The sequence below is a fragment of the Tauraco erythrolophus genome, chromosome Z (assembly GCF_009769465.1).
Source record: "Tauraco erythrolophus isolate bTauEry1 chromosome Z, bTauEry1.pri, whole genome shotgun sequence".
Taxonomy (NCBI): Eukaryota; Metazoa; Chordata; class Aves; order Musophagiformes; family Musophagidae; genus Tauraco; species Tauraco erythrolophus.
In genome coordinates, this window is record NC_141496.1 from 31,475,189 (window position 1) to 31,491,244 (window position 16,056).

Sequence of the window (16,056 nt, forward strand, 5' to 3'; positions counted from 1 at the left end):
ACATGTGTGAGTAGATCCGAAAGGCCACAGAGGTGAGTTCAGGGAGCACAGTCAGCTGAAGGCTAAGGAGACATTTAGCTGAGATCATCAGACATCCTGCTTAGAGCTGCTTTAAAACTGCCAGACAACTAGAAAACTTGACGACTTTTCCTCTTTTCCATCTGGACAAAGTTTCTATTTGAACAGCTAGGGGGAATAGGGAGAAACCAGAAACAAGCATGTAATAGCTGTGAAGCTGGCCAAAAAGAAGGCACCTTAATAAAATAAGGTAATAGCAGTTCCATCAGAGCAGCTTTGTAGAAAAGTGCGTTGTTTTTACCACAGAAGCCAAGAGACTTGCTGTCGCTTCTGAAAAACAGAACCGACCTATATGGATTCAGTTAAGACTCAAGTGTTGAAGTACTAATGTTAAGTATTTTTTAATCACAGGGAAAGTGGAGTTGAGTAAAGGGCTAAGAGCCGTATACAATCTAATGCCACTGATGTGGACACCTGGATACTTGAATAGAGCCTTGCAAGTGATGGAGAACGTGGCCTCATTGTCAGGGGACATCAAAATCTGCAAAGAAGCTGTAAGTATGAAGGCTATAACCTGCTGAACAGAGGGAATTTCATACAAGCCAAACTCCAGTAGAATCTGTGAATTCTGTGCTTTGCTAAGGAGAGGAGGCCCAGCAATACTTCAGAGGTTTTTGGAAGACAGAAGAAGTAGTGTTTAGAACAGAACCACTGCTTCAGTTGATGAGCCAGTGATGATGTCTAATGGCGTATCCTTCGCAAGGAGTGTTTGTTATTGCCATAAACCACTGAAGTATGTTTCCTGAGCTTTCCTCTCCCTATAGAGACATCTGAATCTGTGTCACAGGAAGCACATGTCTGTGGGGGTGGGAAGACACCTTTTTTCCCAAGCTTTTGAACTCACTCAGAGACATACTTCTTAGCAGTGAGGATGAAATACACATCTTGATCCTCTCTTGGCTAATTCCATGTATTCTGTGCCCTCTGAGATGATATTGTCCTTAGTGATACTAGTCCAAAAACGGCACAGAGGAATTTCTAGAAGGGTTATAGTGCCTTCATTTGGGAAGGATGGATAGATTCGGTCCATTTGTGAGGTCAGTACTGACGAAGAGACTTGGGGCTTAGGAGTGCTGCGAGACAGCAGGCTGATCCTGGAATCAGACAGCTTAGCAGGAGAAACTTAGGAAACTGCCACCACATGGGCTGGAACATGGAAACAGCACTGAGATCTGACCTCCTCTTCTTGGTACTCTTTCCTGAAGGTGTCTCTGGTGATGGGAGTCTCCCTTTTGCTAACATCACTGCTATGCTTTCAGTCTCTGCGTTTCCTTTGACAAACAAAGGCCAGGGCACTGCTCAGCAGGCTCTCCTATCTATTGCTCCATGCTCGGAAGCAGCTCTGTGTACTACTGGACGTTGCAATGAAGGAAGTGTCACATCTGCAACTTCCACCATTTTGAGTTACCTCTTCAGGTGTGTAGTTTTGGGGATTTCTTCCTTACTCCAAGTCTGAAGGACTCAGCCTAATGGACAAATTAAGGAGCTCCTCAACTTGCTCCGGGTTCATAGAATCACAGAATGGTTAGGGTTGGAAGGGACCTTGTCCTAGTTTTAGCTGGGACAGAGGTTTTTTTTTTAACAGCTAGAAAAGCTCCATGTTTTGGTTTTACTCAGAGGCTCACTCTGAGAAGAACGCTGATAACAAGCTGCCAAGGACTTTTCAGTGTGCCGGAGTGCAGAAGCACGGCGGGATAAGGGGGGAGCACAGATGGGACAAGGGGGACACAATTCCCCTTGTGATTTGTGTGGAACTTAAGACTGAGGGCCAAACTGGCCAGTTAGTATTCCATATCGTGCAGCGTCATGCCCAGTATAAAAGCGAGGGTCAGATGGGAAGAGGGGCTTTTGCGCTTTGGCTTTTGCTGCTTTTGCTCTTTTGCGCTTGCTGTGTTTTTCGCTCTATTGCTTTTCTTTTTTTTTCTTTCCTCTCTCTCTCCCAGTACTCCCACTCTTGGAGTACTATCTCTCCCTCTCTGCCCCTCTCTATTTCGGGGCCTCGCGTTCGTCTGGGATTTGCAGTTTTCGGGACGAGACGGGCTTCGCATACGAGGGGGTGGTGAGCACCTACATTGTATTAAATCATCTGTATTAAATCACTCTTATCTCAACCCACGGGTTTCACGTTTATCCTTTAATTCTCTCCGTCATTCCTGGGGGTGGGGGAGGGGGCGTGACCGGCTGTGTGTGTGGGGGGCGGTTCAACCTAACCCACGACAGACCTCAAAGATCATCTAGTTCCAACCCCCCTGCCATGAGCAGGGAAACCCTCCACTACACCAGGTTGCCCAAAGCCTCATCCAACCTGGCCTTGAACACTTCCAGGGATGGGGCATCCACAACTTCTCTGGGCAACCTCTTCCACTGCCTCACCACCCTTAATGTAAAAAATTTCTTCCTTATATCTAATCGAAATCTCCCCTCTTTCAGTTTAAATCAATTTCCCCTTGTCCTATCACTACACGCCCTTGTAAAAAGTCCCTCTCCAGCTTTCCTGTAGGCCTCCTTTAAGTACTGGAAGGCTGCAATAAGATTACCCTGGAGCCTTCTCTTCTTCAGGCTGCACAGCCCCAACTCTCTCAGCCTATCTTCATAGCAGAGGTGCTCCAGCCCTCGGATCATCTTCGTGGCCCTCCTCTGGACCCGCTCCAGCAACTCCATATCCTTCTTGTGTTGGGGACTCCAGAGCTGAACACAGTATTCCAGGAGGAGTCTCATGAGAGCAGAGTAGAGGGGCAGAATCACTTCCCTCGACCTGCTGGCCACGCTCCTTTTGATACAGCCCAGGATACAGTTGGCTTTCTGGGCTGCCAGCGCACATTGCCGGCTCACGTTGAGCTTCTCATCCACCAGCACTCCCAAGTCCTTTTCCTCAGGGCTGCGCTCAATCCATTCTCCATCCAGCCTGTACTTGTGCTTGGGATTGCCCCGACCGACGTGCAGGACCTTGCACTTGGCCTTGTTGAACTTCATGAGGCCCATCTCTCCAGCCTGTCAAGGTCCCTCTGGATGGCATCCCTTCCCTCCAGCGTGTCCACAACACCACACAACTTGGTGTCATCTGCAGACTTGCTGAGGGTGCACTCGATCCCACTGTCCATGTCACCAACAAAGATGTTAAATAGCACTGACCCCTGAGGAACACCACTCGTCACTGGCCTCCACGTGGACATTGAGCTGTTGACCACAACTCTTTGAGTGCGTCCAGCCAGCCAATTCCTTATCCACCACGTGGTCCATCCATCAAAACCATGTCTTTCCAGTTTAGAGACAAGGATATCGTGTGGGACAGTATCAAATGCTTTGGATAAGTCTAGGTAGATGATGTCAGTTGCTCTTCCTCTATCCATCAGTGCTGTAACCTCATCATAGAAGGCCACCAAATTAGTCACACAGGATTTGCCCTTAGTGAAGCCATGTTGGCTATCACCAATAACCTCTTTATTTTCTATGCGCCTTAGCGTAGTCGCCAGGAGGATCTACTCCATGATCTTGCCAGGCACAGAGGTGAGACTGATTGACCTGTAGTTCCCTGGGTCTTCTTTTTTCCCCTTTTTAAAGATGAGGGCTATGTTTCCCCGTTTCCAGTCATTGGGAACTTCACCAGACTGCCACGACTTCTGAAATATGACGGATAGTGGCTTAACAACTTCATCTGCCAGCTCCCTCAGGACCCGCAGATGCATCTCATCAGGTCCCATGGACTTGTGCACCTTCAGGTTCTTTAGATGGTCTCGAACCTGATCTTCTCCTACAGTGGGCGGTTCTTAATTCTCCCAGTCCCTGCCTTTGCCCTCTGTGGCTTGGGCTGTGCAGCTGAAGCTCTTACCAGTGAAGACTGAGGCAAAGAAATCATTGAGAACCTCAGCCTTCTCCATATCCCAGGTAGCCAGGTCCCCCGTTTCCTTCTGGAGAGGGCCTACATTTTCCCTAGATCTCTTTTTATCACTGACATATCTATAGACGTTTTTCTTGTTGCCCTTTTAAATGAACACCCTAGTGTTGAAACAAGGTTGCACCTATCTGTGGTACAACAGGTCCATAGCAGATCCTATCCTTCTGTGTACCGATACTGTAAAAATAGTAAACTCTAATATCTAGAAGTGCTTTCTGTGCAGAGACACTTTTTACTTTGTTCAGTGAACAACTAAGAACTTACAAGATAAAGGTTGTTACTGATTACTCACTGATGCTGCAAATGTCTCTGTACAAATCCAGTAGTAGACCCCAAAAAGCAATGACCATTGAGAGCCACACAGAAAATTCCCTGAAGAGATACTTGGCCTCATTTGAATTTTAGGTGGCAGTATTTGACTTGCACTATTTATTGTTTATATAAGTTTCACAAAGCTGAGGACCAAGAGCAGGCCTGGATGATTTGTTATTATCAAAATAGTTTTTCTCTAATGCATTTTTGTGACCCTAACGCAGAAAGGAAAACAAGGAAAATATGTTGGTCTATATCCTTATCCAGTGTAAAGTAATTACAGTTTATTGATTTGCATCATCTGGCCTTTTATACCTAAATGGTCATTAAGATTTTACTCTTAAAACCTATACAGGATATTTCTAATTAGTGTTTCCAACTAAAATGCAGTATTCCTAAGGGTGAAGGACTAAGAGCACTGACCAGGTCAATATTGGGGTCAGTCATCTTCCACTGAATTCAGCAGCAGATATGATGGAAGCCTCAAGTGCCATAGACTCTTTTTTCCTCTAGTATCCTGAGTCTTTCTTGGGCAGGACTAGGTTGACCATTATCCAGTTTCTGTAAATCCATATCGTAGCACTGAGACGTATGGGCTGTGTTATAAATCATTGTCCTTGCGTGCCTGTACAATCACAGAGTTACTTGAGAAAGACTCAGCTCTGGTTTTGCGAACTTGGTTCTTCTCTAAAATGTAATATTTTCTGGCTGAATAAATTCCATTATCTAAAAGGGAAGTTTTCAAATGAACTTTTTTAGCTGTGCAGTTTTGGTGTAAACATTTTCAAGTGATTTGACCAGTCGTTATCAGTCACTTTTCTTTCAGGCTTTAAGCTTCCATTCATTTCTGACTAGGAGGGTGTCTCTTTTCTCTCTGCCATTACTATCTTAAAAACTTAATAAAAATACTGGTTTAGTATTGTGCTCTATTGTGAACAAGCAAGAAAAGTTTTGTTTTTTTTCAGTTGTCTGAGAAAGTCTCTAAATGACTGTATGGATTTCCAAGCACATAGTATTTTGTTGCTTATTTTATCCTGTTTCAGTACTGCTAGTTTAAAAATTACATTTCTGTGTTAATAATGTTATTTCAACTAAATCTATTTTTTATTCCTTTAGCATTATGTACTTGTGCTAGGAAAATGAAACCATAAGTATCAAGATCCCTTTTGCTTGGAGAAAGCATCACAGATTCAAAGGTTACATGGAGTTATTTCATCCTACTGATAGACATTCAGAATTAGGATTCATGGAAGGATAACAGCTCCTTGCATTTGTAGTAGCTGAACTTTAAAATGCAGGCAAACTGCATCCAATAATTCCAGTTATGGAGATCATACTACTACCAAAACAGCAGCAGCATCCATATAGCAGTTCCATCTTTTGTATCAAGAATACATACAGAAATAATTTACCAAGTCCCTCAGTGAAGTTAATACATTCTTTTGATACAACCGCAATTAGATTAGGAGAGGATGGTTCTCTTACTACCTCGAAAGACAAAAGTGTGAAGAGGACAGAAGGGCCACAGATTAAAAATACGCCAATATATACCTTCATTTCCTTTTTTCCTGTTAAATTGTCAAACTAATGATAGGAATGAATGTTCTTATTGCTGAACAGCTGATTTCCCTGCTTCTTTTTATCAAAATGGTATTGAGATGATCTGTTAGAGACTCTATTGTGCAAACATTACGTAGTAATGTCTTACTCAGGTGTATCTATGGTTGTGTATCATGCTAGTGCTGTTATCAGTGTGACTACCGTTTAGTGTTAGTATTTATGGCCAGGTATCAGGCCAAGAAAAGACATTAGCCTAATGCCTGACAGATCTGCAAATACCAGTCAGCTTCTGAGTCACGGGGAATTTTGCTGTTGACAGAGGGTAGTGGAGTTGTTCTGTTGTAGGGATTTAGTGTCCAACCTCAAAGGTCCCAAATACAGTACAAAATTGTTCCAAGAATAAACCCCATTTCCTTTTAGAATTTGATTTTCTTTTTATCTATCATACACAAAATTCATCTCAAAATACATGGTAACTAAGTTGTTCGTAAATGTGACAGTGTTATTCAGGTTGTGTTTCCAAACTGTTTATGCTAACAATGACAAATGTGATTGTTCAGATTGGTGCTCTGGAGACCGTTTTGCAGTCTGTCCTTGAAGCAAAACCTGGTCCAGAGTCAGCTGAAGAAGTCAAAGAATTAGAGCAAAAGTCACAGTGTGTGGAATCAGAAGAAACAGAGCAGTCTAAAGTACCTGAATACTACAGCCGATTCAAGGTAAGGGAGTTTCATTTATCTAAATATTCTAAGAGGTAGTAAATCTCCATAATACGTACTAGAAAATATGTATGCTGGCTTATTATGGCTAGTACACTGACACCCCTTCAATGCATCAGGAGTCCTACCTGGCATTTTTGAAACTGATGTCACGTTACATTTTACTTCTTCGAACAGGAAGCAGCAGCCTACCAAGACATAAACGCTCAAGGCCACTTGTCTTTTATCTGTCTGCTAGGATTTTATCTTCACTTTTCGTACATCAAAATGATAAATCCAATCCTGTTTGCGAAAGTGGTATGTTGTTAAAGATCCATTATCTGACCTTGTGTGGGCTCTTGCTCATTAAAATAAATTGTAATAGGCATGAGACCATCCTGAATTTATTGTCCATTTGTGTATCTTATGATTAAGTAGGAATGCTGCATCCTATACTTTCAGTCTGAGGAATTAAGTAAGGCTATATTGCCTTCCTTTTATCTTTACGTTGTCACACTGATTATAACAATATGAAACACAAACAGTTGTTCATTAGGGCACAGCTGTATAATGAGTGTGTTTTATTTGATCATCTCATAGCTGTATAACGAGCTTATTTTATTTTATCATCTCTGATTTGTGCTGTGGTATAAATCAAATACCCCAGGTTGAAATTAATGTGGCTTACAGTTCCAGGAGCAGTACTTTTCCATAGCCCATCAGTTTCCATTGTTGCTGTCATGACCTTGGACTGTTGTTCTGGATACAGATCGTTGTTCTTAGAAAGGAATTTCAAAGATAAAAGATTAGTATCCTATGGTTTCACCTCACATACACACACTTTTCCTTTCTTTAATTTTTATTTACATAAATTATTTGCCACTAATCTTTAGATATTAAACTTGCTTTGTAGGCACTTAGAACTTTTTAATTACAGTGTTTGGGAATCAGTGGGTGCTCAGCATGGGATAATTAATGCCTGGATGAATTGCAGTGAATTAGGTAAACACAAGTGCCCTTTGAAGGAGGGAGTGAGACATTCTTATGAGTCTCTCTCCTTGTCTGTCCATTGTCTAGCCTTGAAGAAAATAATGCAGAGTGTTCAAAACAAGGCCTAAATGTCAAATTGTGCCAAGAGGGTAGTTCTCTTCTCACCTCAACCTTTCTACAAGTTCCGTAATTAACCTCAGTTCAGGCATTCCCTGGTGTGGCAGTGAGTGCCCTGACTTTGAGCCAACCAACTACGGTGCCTCACCAGAAGAGTCTGAATATAAGAAAGACATAGCCCTCATGTGAAGTCTAGGCATCTAACAGTAATTTATATGTAAATAAGCCACAATTTCTGCTTGTCTGGATGAGAAAAGGAGCTCTCAGATCAGAATGCCATTTCAGCTAAGCCTGAAAGAGCTCTCACACTCTTCTCTCAAATCCATTAGGCCAGCACTAGCCAGTCTTCCCAGGTGAACCCCTGGACACCTACGTATGTAGTTCACAAGGGCAGAGGAGTCCTCTAGAAATCCATGTAAGTCTGAGGGAAGGTGGCAGCTCTGAAGCAACCTGGTGATGTTGGCATTCACAGCTACTGTCCCAGCACGTTATCTGCCCCTCATGTGATGTAGCACCAACACAGAATTTGCACTTTTGCTGCTGAAAACACTTCTGTTGCACTTTCTCCAGCCCTGCATTAGCCAGCATGTCTGTCTTTCTCCTGGTGCTCAAAATCAATTGCTTCTGTCTCCTGCTTGCCCAGTTCCCTTTCACAAGTCATGTACCTGGATATGCTAGGAAAAGCGTGTGGATTTGCTCCAGACATACAGTTCCTGCCTAGAACTGTAGCTTGTGCTGCATGGCTTTTGTACACATAGTTGGACTTCATGTCTAATACCAACCTTCAGAATAGCCATTTGTAGAAGTACCTGAAAAAGTCATGGCAGCCTGACTAACAGATATGATGTGTGAGAGGCAGCATGTCCTTCACTTCCACTAAACCAAACAGGACTTGAGGACATTTGGCTCTTTCCAGATAAAGCCTTTAGAGTTGTAGTTTAGATTATCTGACACTGTCATTCACGTTGTAATTACCTGTTTTCAGATCCTGTATGCTGAGGCTCACTACTCAGTACAGTGTTCCTCAGGCAATTCGTTCCATCTGTGTCAATGATCAATGGGCAAGCATTTCATCACATAAATGCTGGGAGCACCCTCTCTAAAAGCAGTGCTCCTTCTCTGTCTGCATGCAGAGCCCTGGAGACCGCGTATAAAAATCAATTATCTACCCACTTAAGAATGTGCCCTTTTGGTACCTGCAGGACATAGAGCCTGCTGCTTTCTTAAATTAGTTTCGCTAATGTATCGCAGCAAAGCAGGAAAGATTCCAAGAGTTCAGTGGTACCAGTAACGGCTTAGGAGAGAAGTCCTGCTAGTTTCTAGTTTGTTGCCTTTCTCTAGTTCAGTTTCATACTGCTTAGGTTCAGTGCATAAACCCCCTTCTTGGCACATCCTTGAGAGCAGGGAGAGTCTGAAAGATCTAAACCAGTTCTGTTTAAACTGAATATCTAATCTGTAACCATGAGTATAGTTGTCAGGTTACTTCCCCAGACCCAAGCTGCACGATGTCTTTATGTTTCTAACTGGTGCATTGTATACTTACTGACATCTCAAACAAAATACACCTAAATATTACCGAGTTCGGTTTTAGTCCATTAGCTTCAAAGCCATTGATTTTGTTTTAATTCTTTATCATAAAATGAAAAAACAGACAGAGCCAAATACCCAGGCCCCTCAGACCTGCGTGCCTAGCATTTTAAAGAGTCTTTAATCTGCTGTCTGTCCAGTTTAAACCTTCAAGGGTCTGGCAAAACACAACAAAACCTGCAGTTGTGTTGGCTAAGGTGGAGAGAAGTGGAGAGGCCTCATAGAGGGGACATCATAGTTTCCTGCATAAGAACAAGGCTCAAGACAGGAGCTGAGGGGCAGTGCCTTCGCAGATCATTGCCAGCGTGGGCTGGGGTGAAAGGAACACTGTGGGGCAGCAGCATAGTGCATAAGCTTCAGTGATAACTGGAAGTCCCTATATCTGCATGGCCCCAGAATTCTCATGTTGTTTGGAGGTAAATGATCCCCAGATCTTCCTTCCATCATCCTGCAATGCAAAACAATAGGCTTAGTTCAAAATGCCAGGGAAAGAAGCATGGATGTACCTTCTTTTAGGACACGTATTTACTTTAAGTGTTTCTGCAAGTGCTGGGCTAAGTAAAACATTTTATTTAAAAGAACAATCAGGATAATGTGTTGCTATCTAATGAGTGAGCAAGGAGTAAAAAATCTGCCCAGTGCCATGTCATCTTTCTCCCCCGGAAGCTCCTCTTTGGTTGTATATCTGCACTTTTAAGGCAATTAGTCAGACTGTTAGTCAGCCATCAGGCTAAGGACTCCAGAAAGCCAGAAATAGTATCACTAGATGATTCATCATTTAAGTGAAGTAGCGTTTTTATGCTGCATGAAGCCTGGATAAGAAAACTCAAGAAAGAAATACTGCACAGTCTCTTACTGAAGCTCTGCTCTTAGTTTCAGTGTAGAATATCCCTGAAAAAATATCCCTTGCTTTAGCGCTATTGTACAGTCCATGTAAGCATAGCCAAGCCTCAGGTCGAAGTAACTGGTGGGAAGAAGAATCATGGGAGTTACTTAGTATGCCATTAGCAAGAGAGCATTTGAAGTGATATGCATCTGTTGAGAAGAACGCTAATGCAGGCAATGTGGAGCAAATTATTCAATCAGTTTTGGGGTAAGACACAAACCCAAGATGTTTACATTATATTTATTGTAGTTGACTGGTCAGCTGATCTTTGTTAATACCAGATAACTGAACTTGGAAAAATAAAGATAATTTCAAGGGTTAATTAAAAAGAAATGTCATCAGTGTAGTTTTATTTCTCAAAAAAATTATTCTAGGGGTTAGCATTTCAAGAAATGGTACCATCTACCACAGTCGAATCACTTCTCTGAGGTAAAGTAGTTACTTGGCCTGTATAGCCCAGCTAATAGTTAGATTCGAACAGTGATGTGTTGGTTGTTACAGGGAAGTATTTTGTGGCTGATTATTTTGTGACTGACTGGCTCTCTCCTTCTCACTCCCTACCAAATCCCTTTTTATGACAGGAGCTGTACTCTAAGCTGCATTCACTTGGCAAGGTTGAATCTGAAAGCCTGTTAACCCTGACCACCCAACTTGTCCAGGAAAGCCTGCCAGCATGTGAAGTGGAAGACATTGCAAAACATGAGCAGAAGCTAAAGGAGTGGGAACAAGAACAAGCACTTCTCATTGAGCGAGAGAGAGAGATGAGAGAAAAGGCTAAGCAGGAAATGGAAGCTAGGAAGGTGGCTAAAGCATCTGCTTAGTACTGGAACTCAGGCTACCATAGCGGTATGCATTCCTCTGTCAGTGAACTGACGTGCTCACCGTTATTCATATTTCACATCAATCCTGCTGCAAGTGTGACTGTATGTGACTGCTACGTGCAAATAAAACTTTTCCCGTTTTGCCTGTTTCCTGAAGTAAAGCACATGTGGTTTAGAAATCTTCATCCTGTGTATGATATATTTTCCTCTTGCTGTCAACTAGGCAGGGGGTGGGATGGAGACAACACAAAGAAACAAAGGCATAAGAAGTAGCCTGCCTGTGATGAAAGGTGTAGAGGGTGGAAGAAACAAAAGAAGAGAGAGGAATTTCAAACACAAGTTATTTCAGTAGGGGTTTCTCACAGGAAAGAATGCCTTGGCTACTCTGAACTTCAGACACTAAGAGGATTAACGTATATTGATTGCTTTTTTTTTCCCCAACCCATTTGGAAAATTCAGGCCACTATACATGCGGTTGGAAGCCTAACTTCAGACTTCTTTTAAAACTACTTAAAGAGTGTCAGCCTAGCGTATTAGCACTTCTACAGGCACTTGGATGTGCCTTCTCTGTAAGGATGTTAGAAATTTTTGACTTCACTAGTGCTGTTCTACCCCATTTTTAAGGTCAGCAGAGAAACAGACACAATCACTTCAGCACACACCAAGGAGCCTGATACTGCAGTGCATTTTCTTTTTATATTCTGGGTGCTGTTTCGTGGGGTTTTTGACCTAATTCACTTCTTGTCTCAGCTGTGTACAGGATCCCATGCCCCATTCTTCAGATTGGTGAAACAATGTAGCTATTCACACAGAGCACCAGAAAACGGCAAGGGAGGAAAGGATCGTGGTGCATTGGTTGTGGGGTGCATCAGCATCCATCCCTGCTTATATTTCCTGTCACCACTGAATCTCATCAGCTGCAGCCAACGACTTTATGCAGCTCATGGCAGGGCAAGTTCCTTGAAAACGAGGAGACCCTAGCAACAGCTCTGCTGTATTGCAGCTTGTTTTGGCAACAGCAGTGTTGTCTGACTGTGCTTTACCATGGGATCTGATAAGTATTTCCAGTTTTATCATGCACCTGTCTAGTCTTACAGTGGTAAAACTCACATCACAAACTCATGGTAAATCCAGCGAGAACGTGCTGCAAGTCTGTGAAGTGAACTTGTTTTGAGTGTAGGAAAACATCTTATCCTACACTTATCCTACATCTTATACACCAAATACCTCTCTTATTGCCAGCAAACATGCTCACAACCGGATTGCTCTTTTGCAGCCAAGAACTTGCCAGTAAGGTCCTTCACCCTGTCTTGTCAGCAAGTCCCATGGTTTCACCCATACTGCAGTAAGAGAGTGCTATCTCCGGCTAAGTGGATGATTTTGTGGCTTGGGTGAACTAAACAAGCAGTGGACTTTTCTGGGCTTTTCTCGAGTCTCCTGAAGACTTTTTCTTGGTCTAAATGCTTTCTGATTACTAGAAGGTAGGGAGCCTTAAGGGAGAGTAGGAGGCCAAACACACTCCTAAGAATAAGTTCCCTAAAACTGGTGGCTTTAAAGAGGTCATCACTCCTAGTCCAGCCAGAGGAGAATGAAGTGTCCCTTCCCTGACCATGTATTTCGGTTCTTCAGTGTCAGAAAATGGGTTGTACCTTCAAAGGTTCACAACCACTCCTGCATCCTGATTCCTTTCTCAGCTTCTCTCTACAGACTCCACTTCTTCCTCCTGGCATCTTCTCCACACCACCGCGGTAAAACCCTCCTTGGTGACACGTGGCCTCCAGCCACGGCAGCTGCTGATCCTGTTGCTCATGAAACACTCTTTGGCTAGGGCACAATGGATACTGCCACATTTCTCCTTGTTTCTTACTAGTGTCTGTTTCTTGGCAGCAGAAGGAGCCTGTTTTCTGGCCCCACCTCTACCCTCCATTGCCCTGCTCCATAAAACGCCAGGCTGCTAATGCTAATTGAGCTCCAGCAAGCTGCCAGCTGCCATGGCCCCTGCTCTCCCACAGAGCACACTTCACTTCCCCGTAACCAACCCCCCTTCTCATTATTTAGATTTAACTATTACGGCAGTAGAAGAAAAAACATCTTCCTCTATGCTCTGAGTAGCCTGTTAATATTACAGGTTGCCTCTGTGTTTTACTCCAGGCACTGTGGGTTTGAATGCTCTGAGCCCAGTCCAAAGCTTAAACCTGAACAGCGTAGATAGAAACTTTCTCTGGCTTTGCCAGAATCTCCTGCCGTATCCCCCTCTGCCCTTGGAAGAGGAGGGTTTCCCTGCCAAAGGCTTTGCACACAGCAAAGCAGATTCCTGAGGCCAGCTGAAGGACACCAAACCCAAGACCAGCAGCAGTGAGTCCAGACCATTTGTGGCTTAAGGAGCCAAAAGTTTTGCCAAGCCCTCTTGTTGATCCGTCTCCTTGGTATCACCTTGAGCAAGAAACCACTTCTGGCACTTCCTCCAGCTGGGCCAGCTGCACACCAGGGCCCCTCTTCCACCGCCACCATGCCCCAGCCAAGTATTTTATCCACAGTCCAGTAGCCTCCATCTTGCTTCTGCCCACCACACATCTCACCACTGTCTTACTTGATAGCAACCAGCTTCTGCCAATCCAGTGTTTTCTCAGCTAGCAAATCCTCATGTTTCCCTCAAGCCTGCCTGCACCCTCTTGAACTCAAGAGTAATCCTCATCACTGCTTCCCCTTTGACCTCACTGTTGATCTCATTCAAGTTTGTACTGTGTATCATCTCACATGTATTTCTTCCCTGTCTCTAAGAGGCTGGCCATGTCTCTTTGACCTGCACCCCGTCTCAGACAGCAATGTGGCCCTGGCTCTGCAGACACCCAGCAGCCTGGGGTACCCAGCGCTGGGGCACCCTGAGCTTCAAGGACCCTGGGCACAGCTCAGCCACAACAGATGAGGAACGCGAATTAGCAACTGAAGATTGAGGGAGAGGAGGAAGGTATTCACCTCTTTGGTGCTCTCTCCTATCTACTAGCTTTGAGCAAGGTCAACAGCGAGATCGACGGACAAATTGTGAGCTGTGGTAATTCACAGACCAGTGCTGTTCAGGCGTGTGCTTGGCTTCCTGAGGGAGACGCAGACAGCAGCGGTGCACCACAAACACAGCAGCGTGAAAAATCAACAGAGTATCAACTAACTCAGCCTGACTTACCTGCTTTTCTCCTTCCCACTTCAGGAAAAGTAAGATAGACTTGGCTGTTTGCCCTCCTGTATAAATCATGTTGCACACACAACCAGTTTTTCAGCTGCTTGCTGGATTACTCTTAAAAAGAAATTTGAACACACTTCTAGCAACAGCTAGGAGTGAAACTGGGGCCCAGGTTGTCAAAAGCCTTTCTGTCCGGATGGCTTTGTGTGCACTCCTGTGATGGCCATCACCTGCTGTGACGCAGCCGGCCACATTTAGAAGGGACGTAGAGAAGTCATACAGCAGCTTTTCATCTGCTGCTGCTTAAACGTGAGCTCTGATGCTAAGAGAAGAATGTGGATGTGTGAATATATGCATATTAAAAAAAAAAAAAGACAATTTTGTAGTCTACAAACACAAAAAGCTGCTGAGTTCATCCAGTTCTGTGCTCTGATCCTCACTCGATGTGAGCTCACAACCCAATGAGCACTTCCTCACTGGGATGCTCTCAAGCTTTTGGAAATGCTGCTCCTTGCTGCACTTTTTCAGACAGCTGCCTAGACCTTTCTGTGTGTGGATGAGACTGGCAGAATATTTCCTGGAGGGGACAGATCAAAATCTTTCTCAGTAGTAACACTATCTTCTTGTTTTGGATCACCTGTCATAGAAATGTTCCTTCACATCCTGTTTTCGTTTGTGACTACAGCTATGATTTGAATTTAAGCTATTGCAGTTTCTCCCTTGTCAGTATATTTCTAAATCACAGGAGTGCATCTTTCTTCGTGAAAGTTTTTGAATAATTTCCCTGCTCATTATCCTGGTGTCTGTATAGCTCAAGGCAGAGGAAAATCTCCCAGCGCTAGAATCAATAGGTTTGAATGCATAGTCACTGAGCTGTGCATGCAAACACAGCGAACAGCAGCCTGAAGAACACCTGCCTGCTCTGATGGTTATGGCACAGCATTGCCAGGCTTGCACGTGCTAGGCAGTGTTAACAAACACCTCTCCTGTGTTTCCCTAGGCATGGGAGAGACCCTTCTCTCAACAATAATAGGCAAAAGAAACAGAACAAAGCCTATTTGCTATGTTGGTATGAATTTGGCTGCCGTTAGGAGAAAAAAACCCAGCACTTAAAAGGTTAAATTCCAAAAGAAGCTTTCCAATTCCAACCCAAGGCAGACACTAAATACACTGCTGATTAGGCATGCAAATGTCTAACTCTTCCTCCCACAAGTGTCACTGGCACAACACTTCCAGCAAAGCACTGAAGGTCATTATCCATTATTCACAAGAGGAAAATTACATATTTATTCCCTTGCAGCTCAAATAAATGTTGCCTGAAGCCTTCCACAAATAGGCCCTATTTATGGTAACACTCGACCTTGCCAAGATAAGGTTAATAGATGCTCTCAGACCTGGTCAGATGCTGTATCCTACACACAGCACTGGTATGGAGCCCCTTCCCACAGCTCAAGCATCTGCTCCCTCCAGCAGTGGCCTGTCCCAGCTGCTGGACTGCCTGTCCCAGGGCCCTCTGGTCACCCTAAAACTGTGGGACCAGGGCGATGACCTACCCCAGCTGCAGATGAAGGTTGCCTGGTTCAAGGGGGTTTCTGACCTAAGCAGCCATTGCTGGGCCACTGAGACAGGCAGAAGGCAGCCCAGGGCACAGGTTAGTTCTCATCCCCTACCTCCTCAGGAAGCTGGAGTCATCATTACAAAAGGGAATTGCACCCTTGGCTTTGAGGGATGCAAGCTGCAGTCAACTGAACAGCATCTGCCTCTGCGAGTACTGCTGCTGACTTTACTGGGGCTGTTTGTGTAGAAACTACAATTGGACCTTGCAAGATGTATTTCTAGTGAGTATTTGAGCACATCTGTGGAAAGTAAAGTTAAAATTACCTTCCCAGAAATTTAGCGATAGGAAATGCTGAGATGAGGACAAGACTCTGACTGTG

The 16,056-nt window shown here is 44.0% G+C and overlaps 1 protein-coding gene across 1 annotated transcript in view; it reads left to right on the forward strand.

Annotated features, from left to right (window-relative positions):
- Nucleotides 1–11,126, forward strand: part of MRPS27 (mitochondrial ribosomal protein S27) — a 50,124-nt gene extending 38,998 nt beyond the window's left edge. The window contains exons 9-11 of the mRNA XM_086629032.1: nucleotides 430–572; nucleotides 6,406–6,561; nucleotides 10,702–11,126. Of these exons, the coding sequence (XP_086485158.1) occupies nucleotides 430–572; nucleotides 6,406–6,561; nucleotides 10,702–10,941 (539 nt within the window). The 3' untranslated portion in view covers nucleotides 10,942–11,126. The remainder of the gene's footprint in view (nucleotides 1–429; nucleotides 573–6,405; nucleotides 6,562–10,701) is intronic.
- The last annotated feature ends 4,930 nt before the right edge of the window (nucleotides 11,127–16,056 follow it).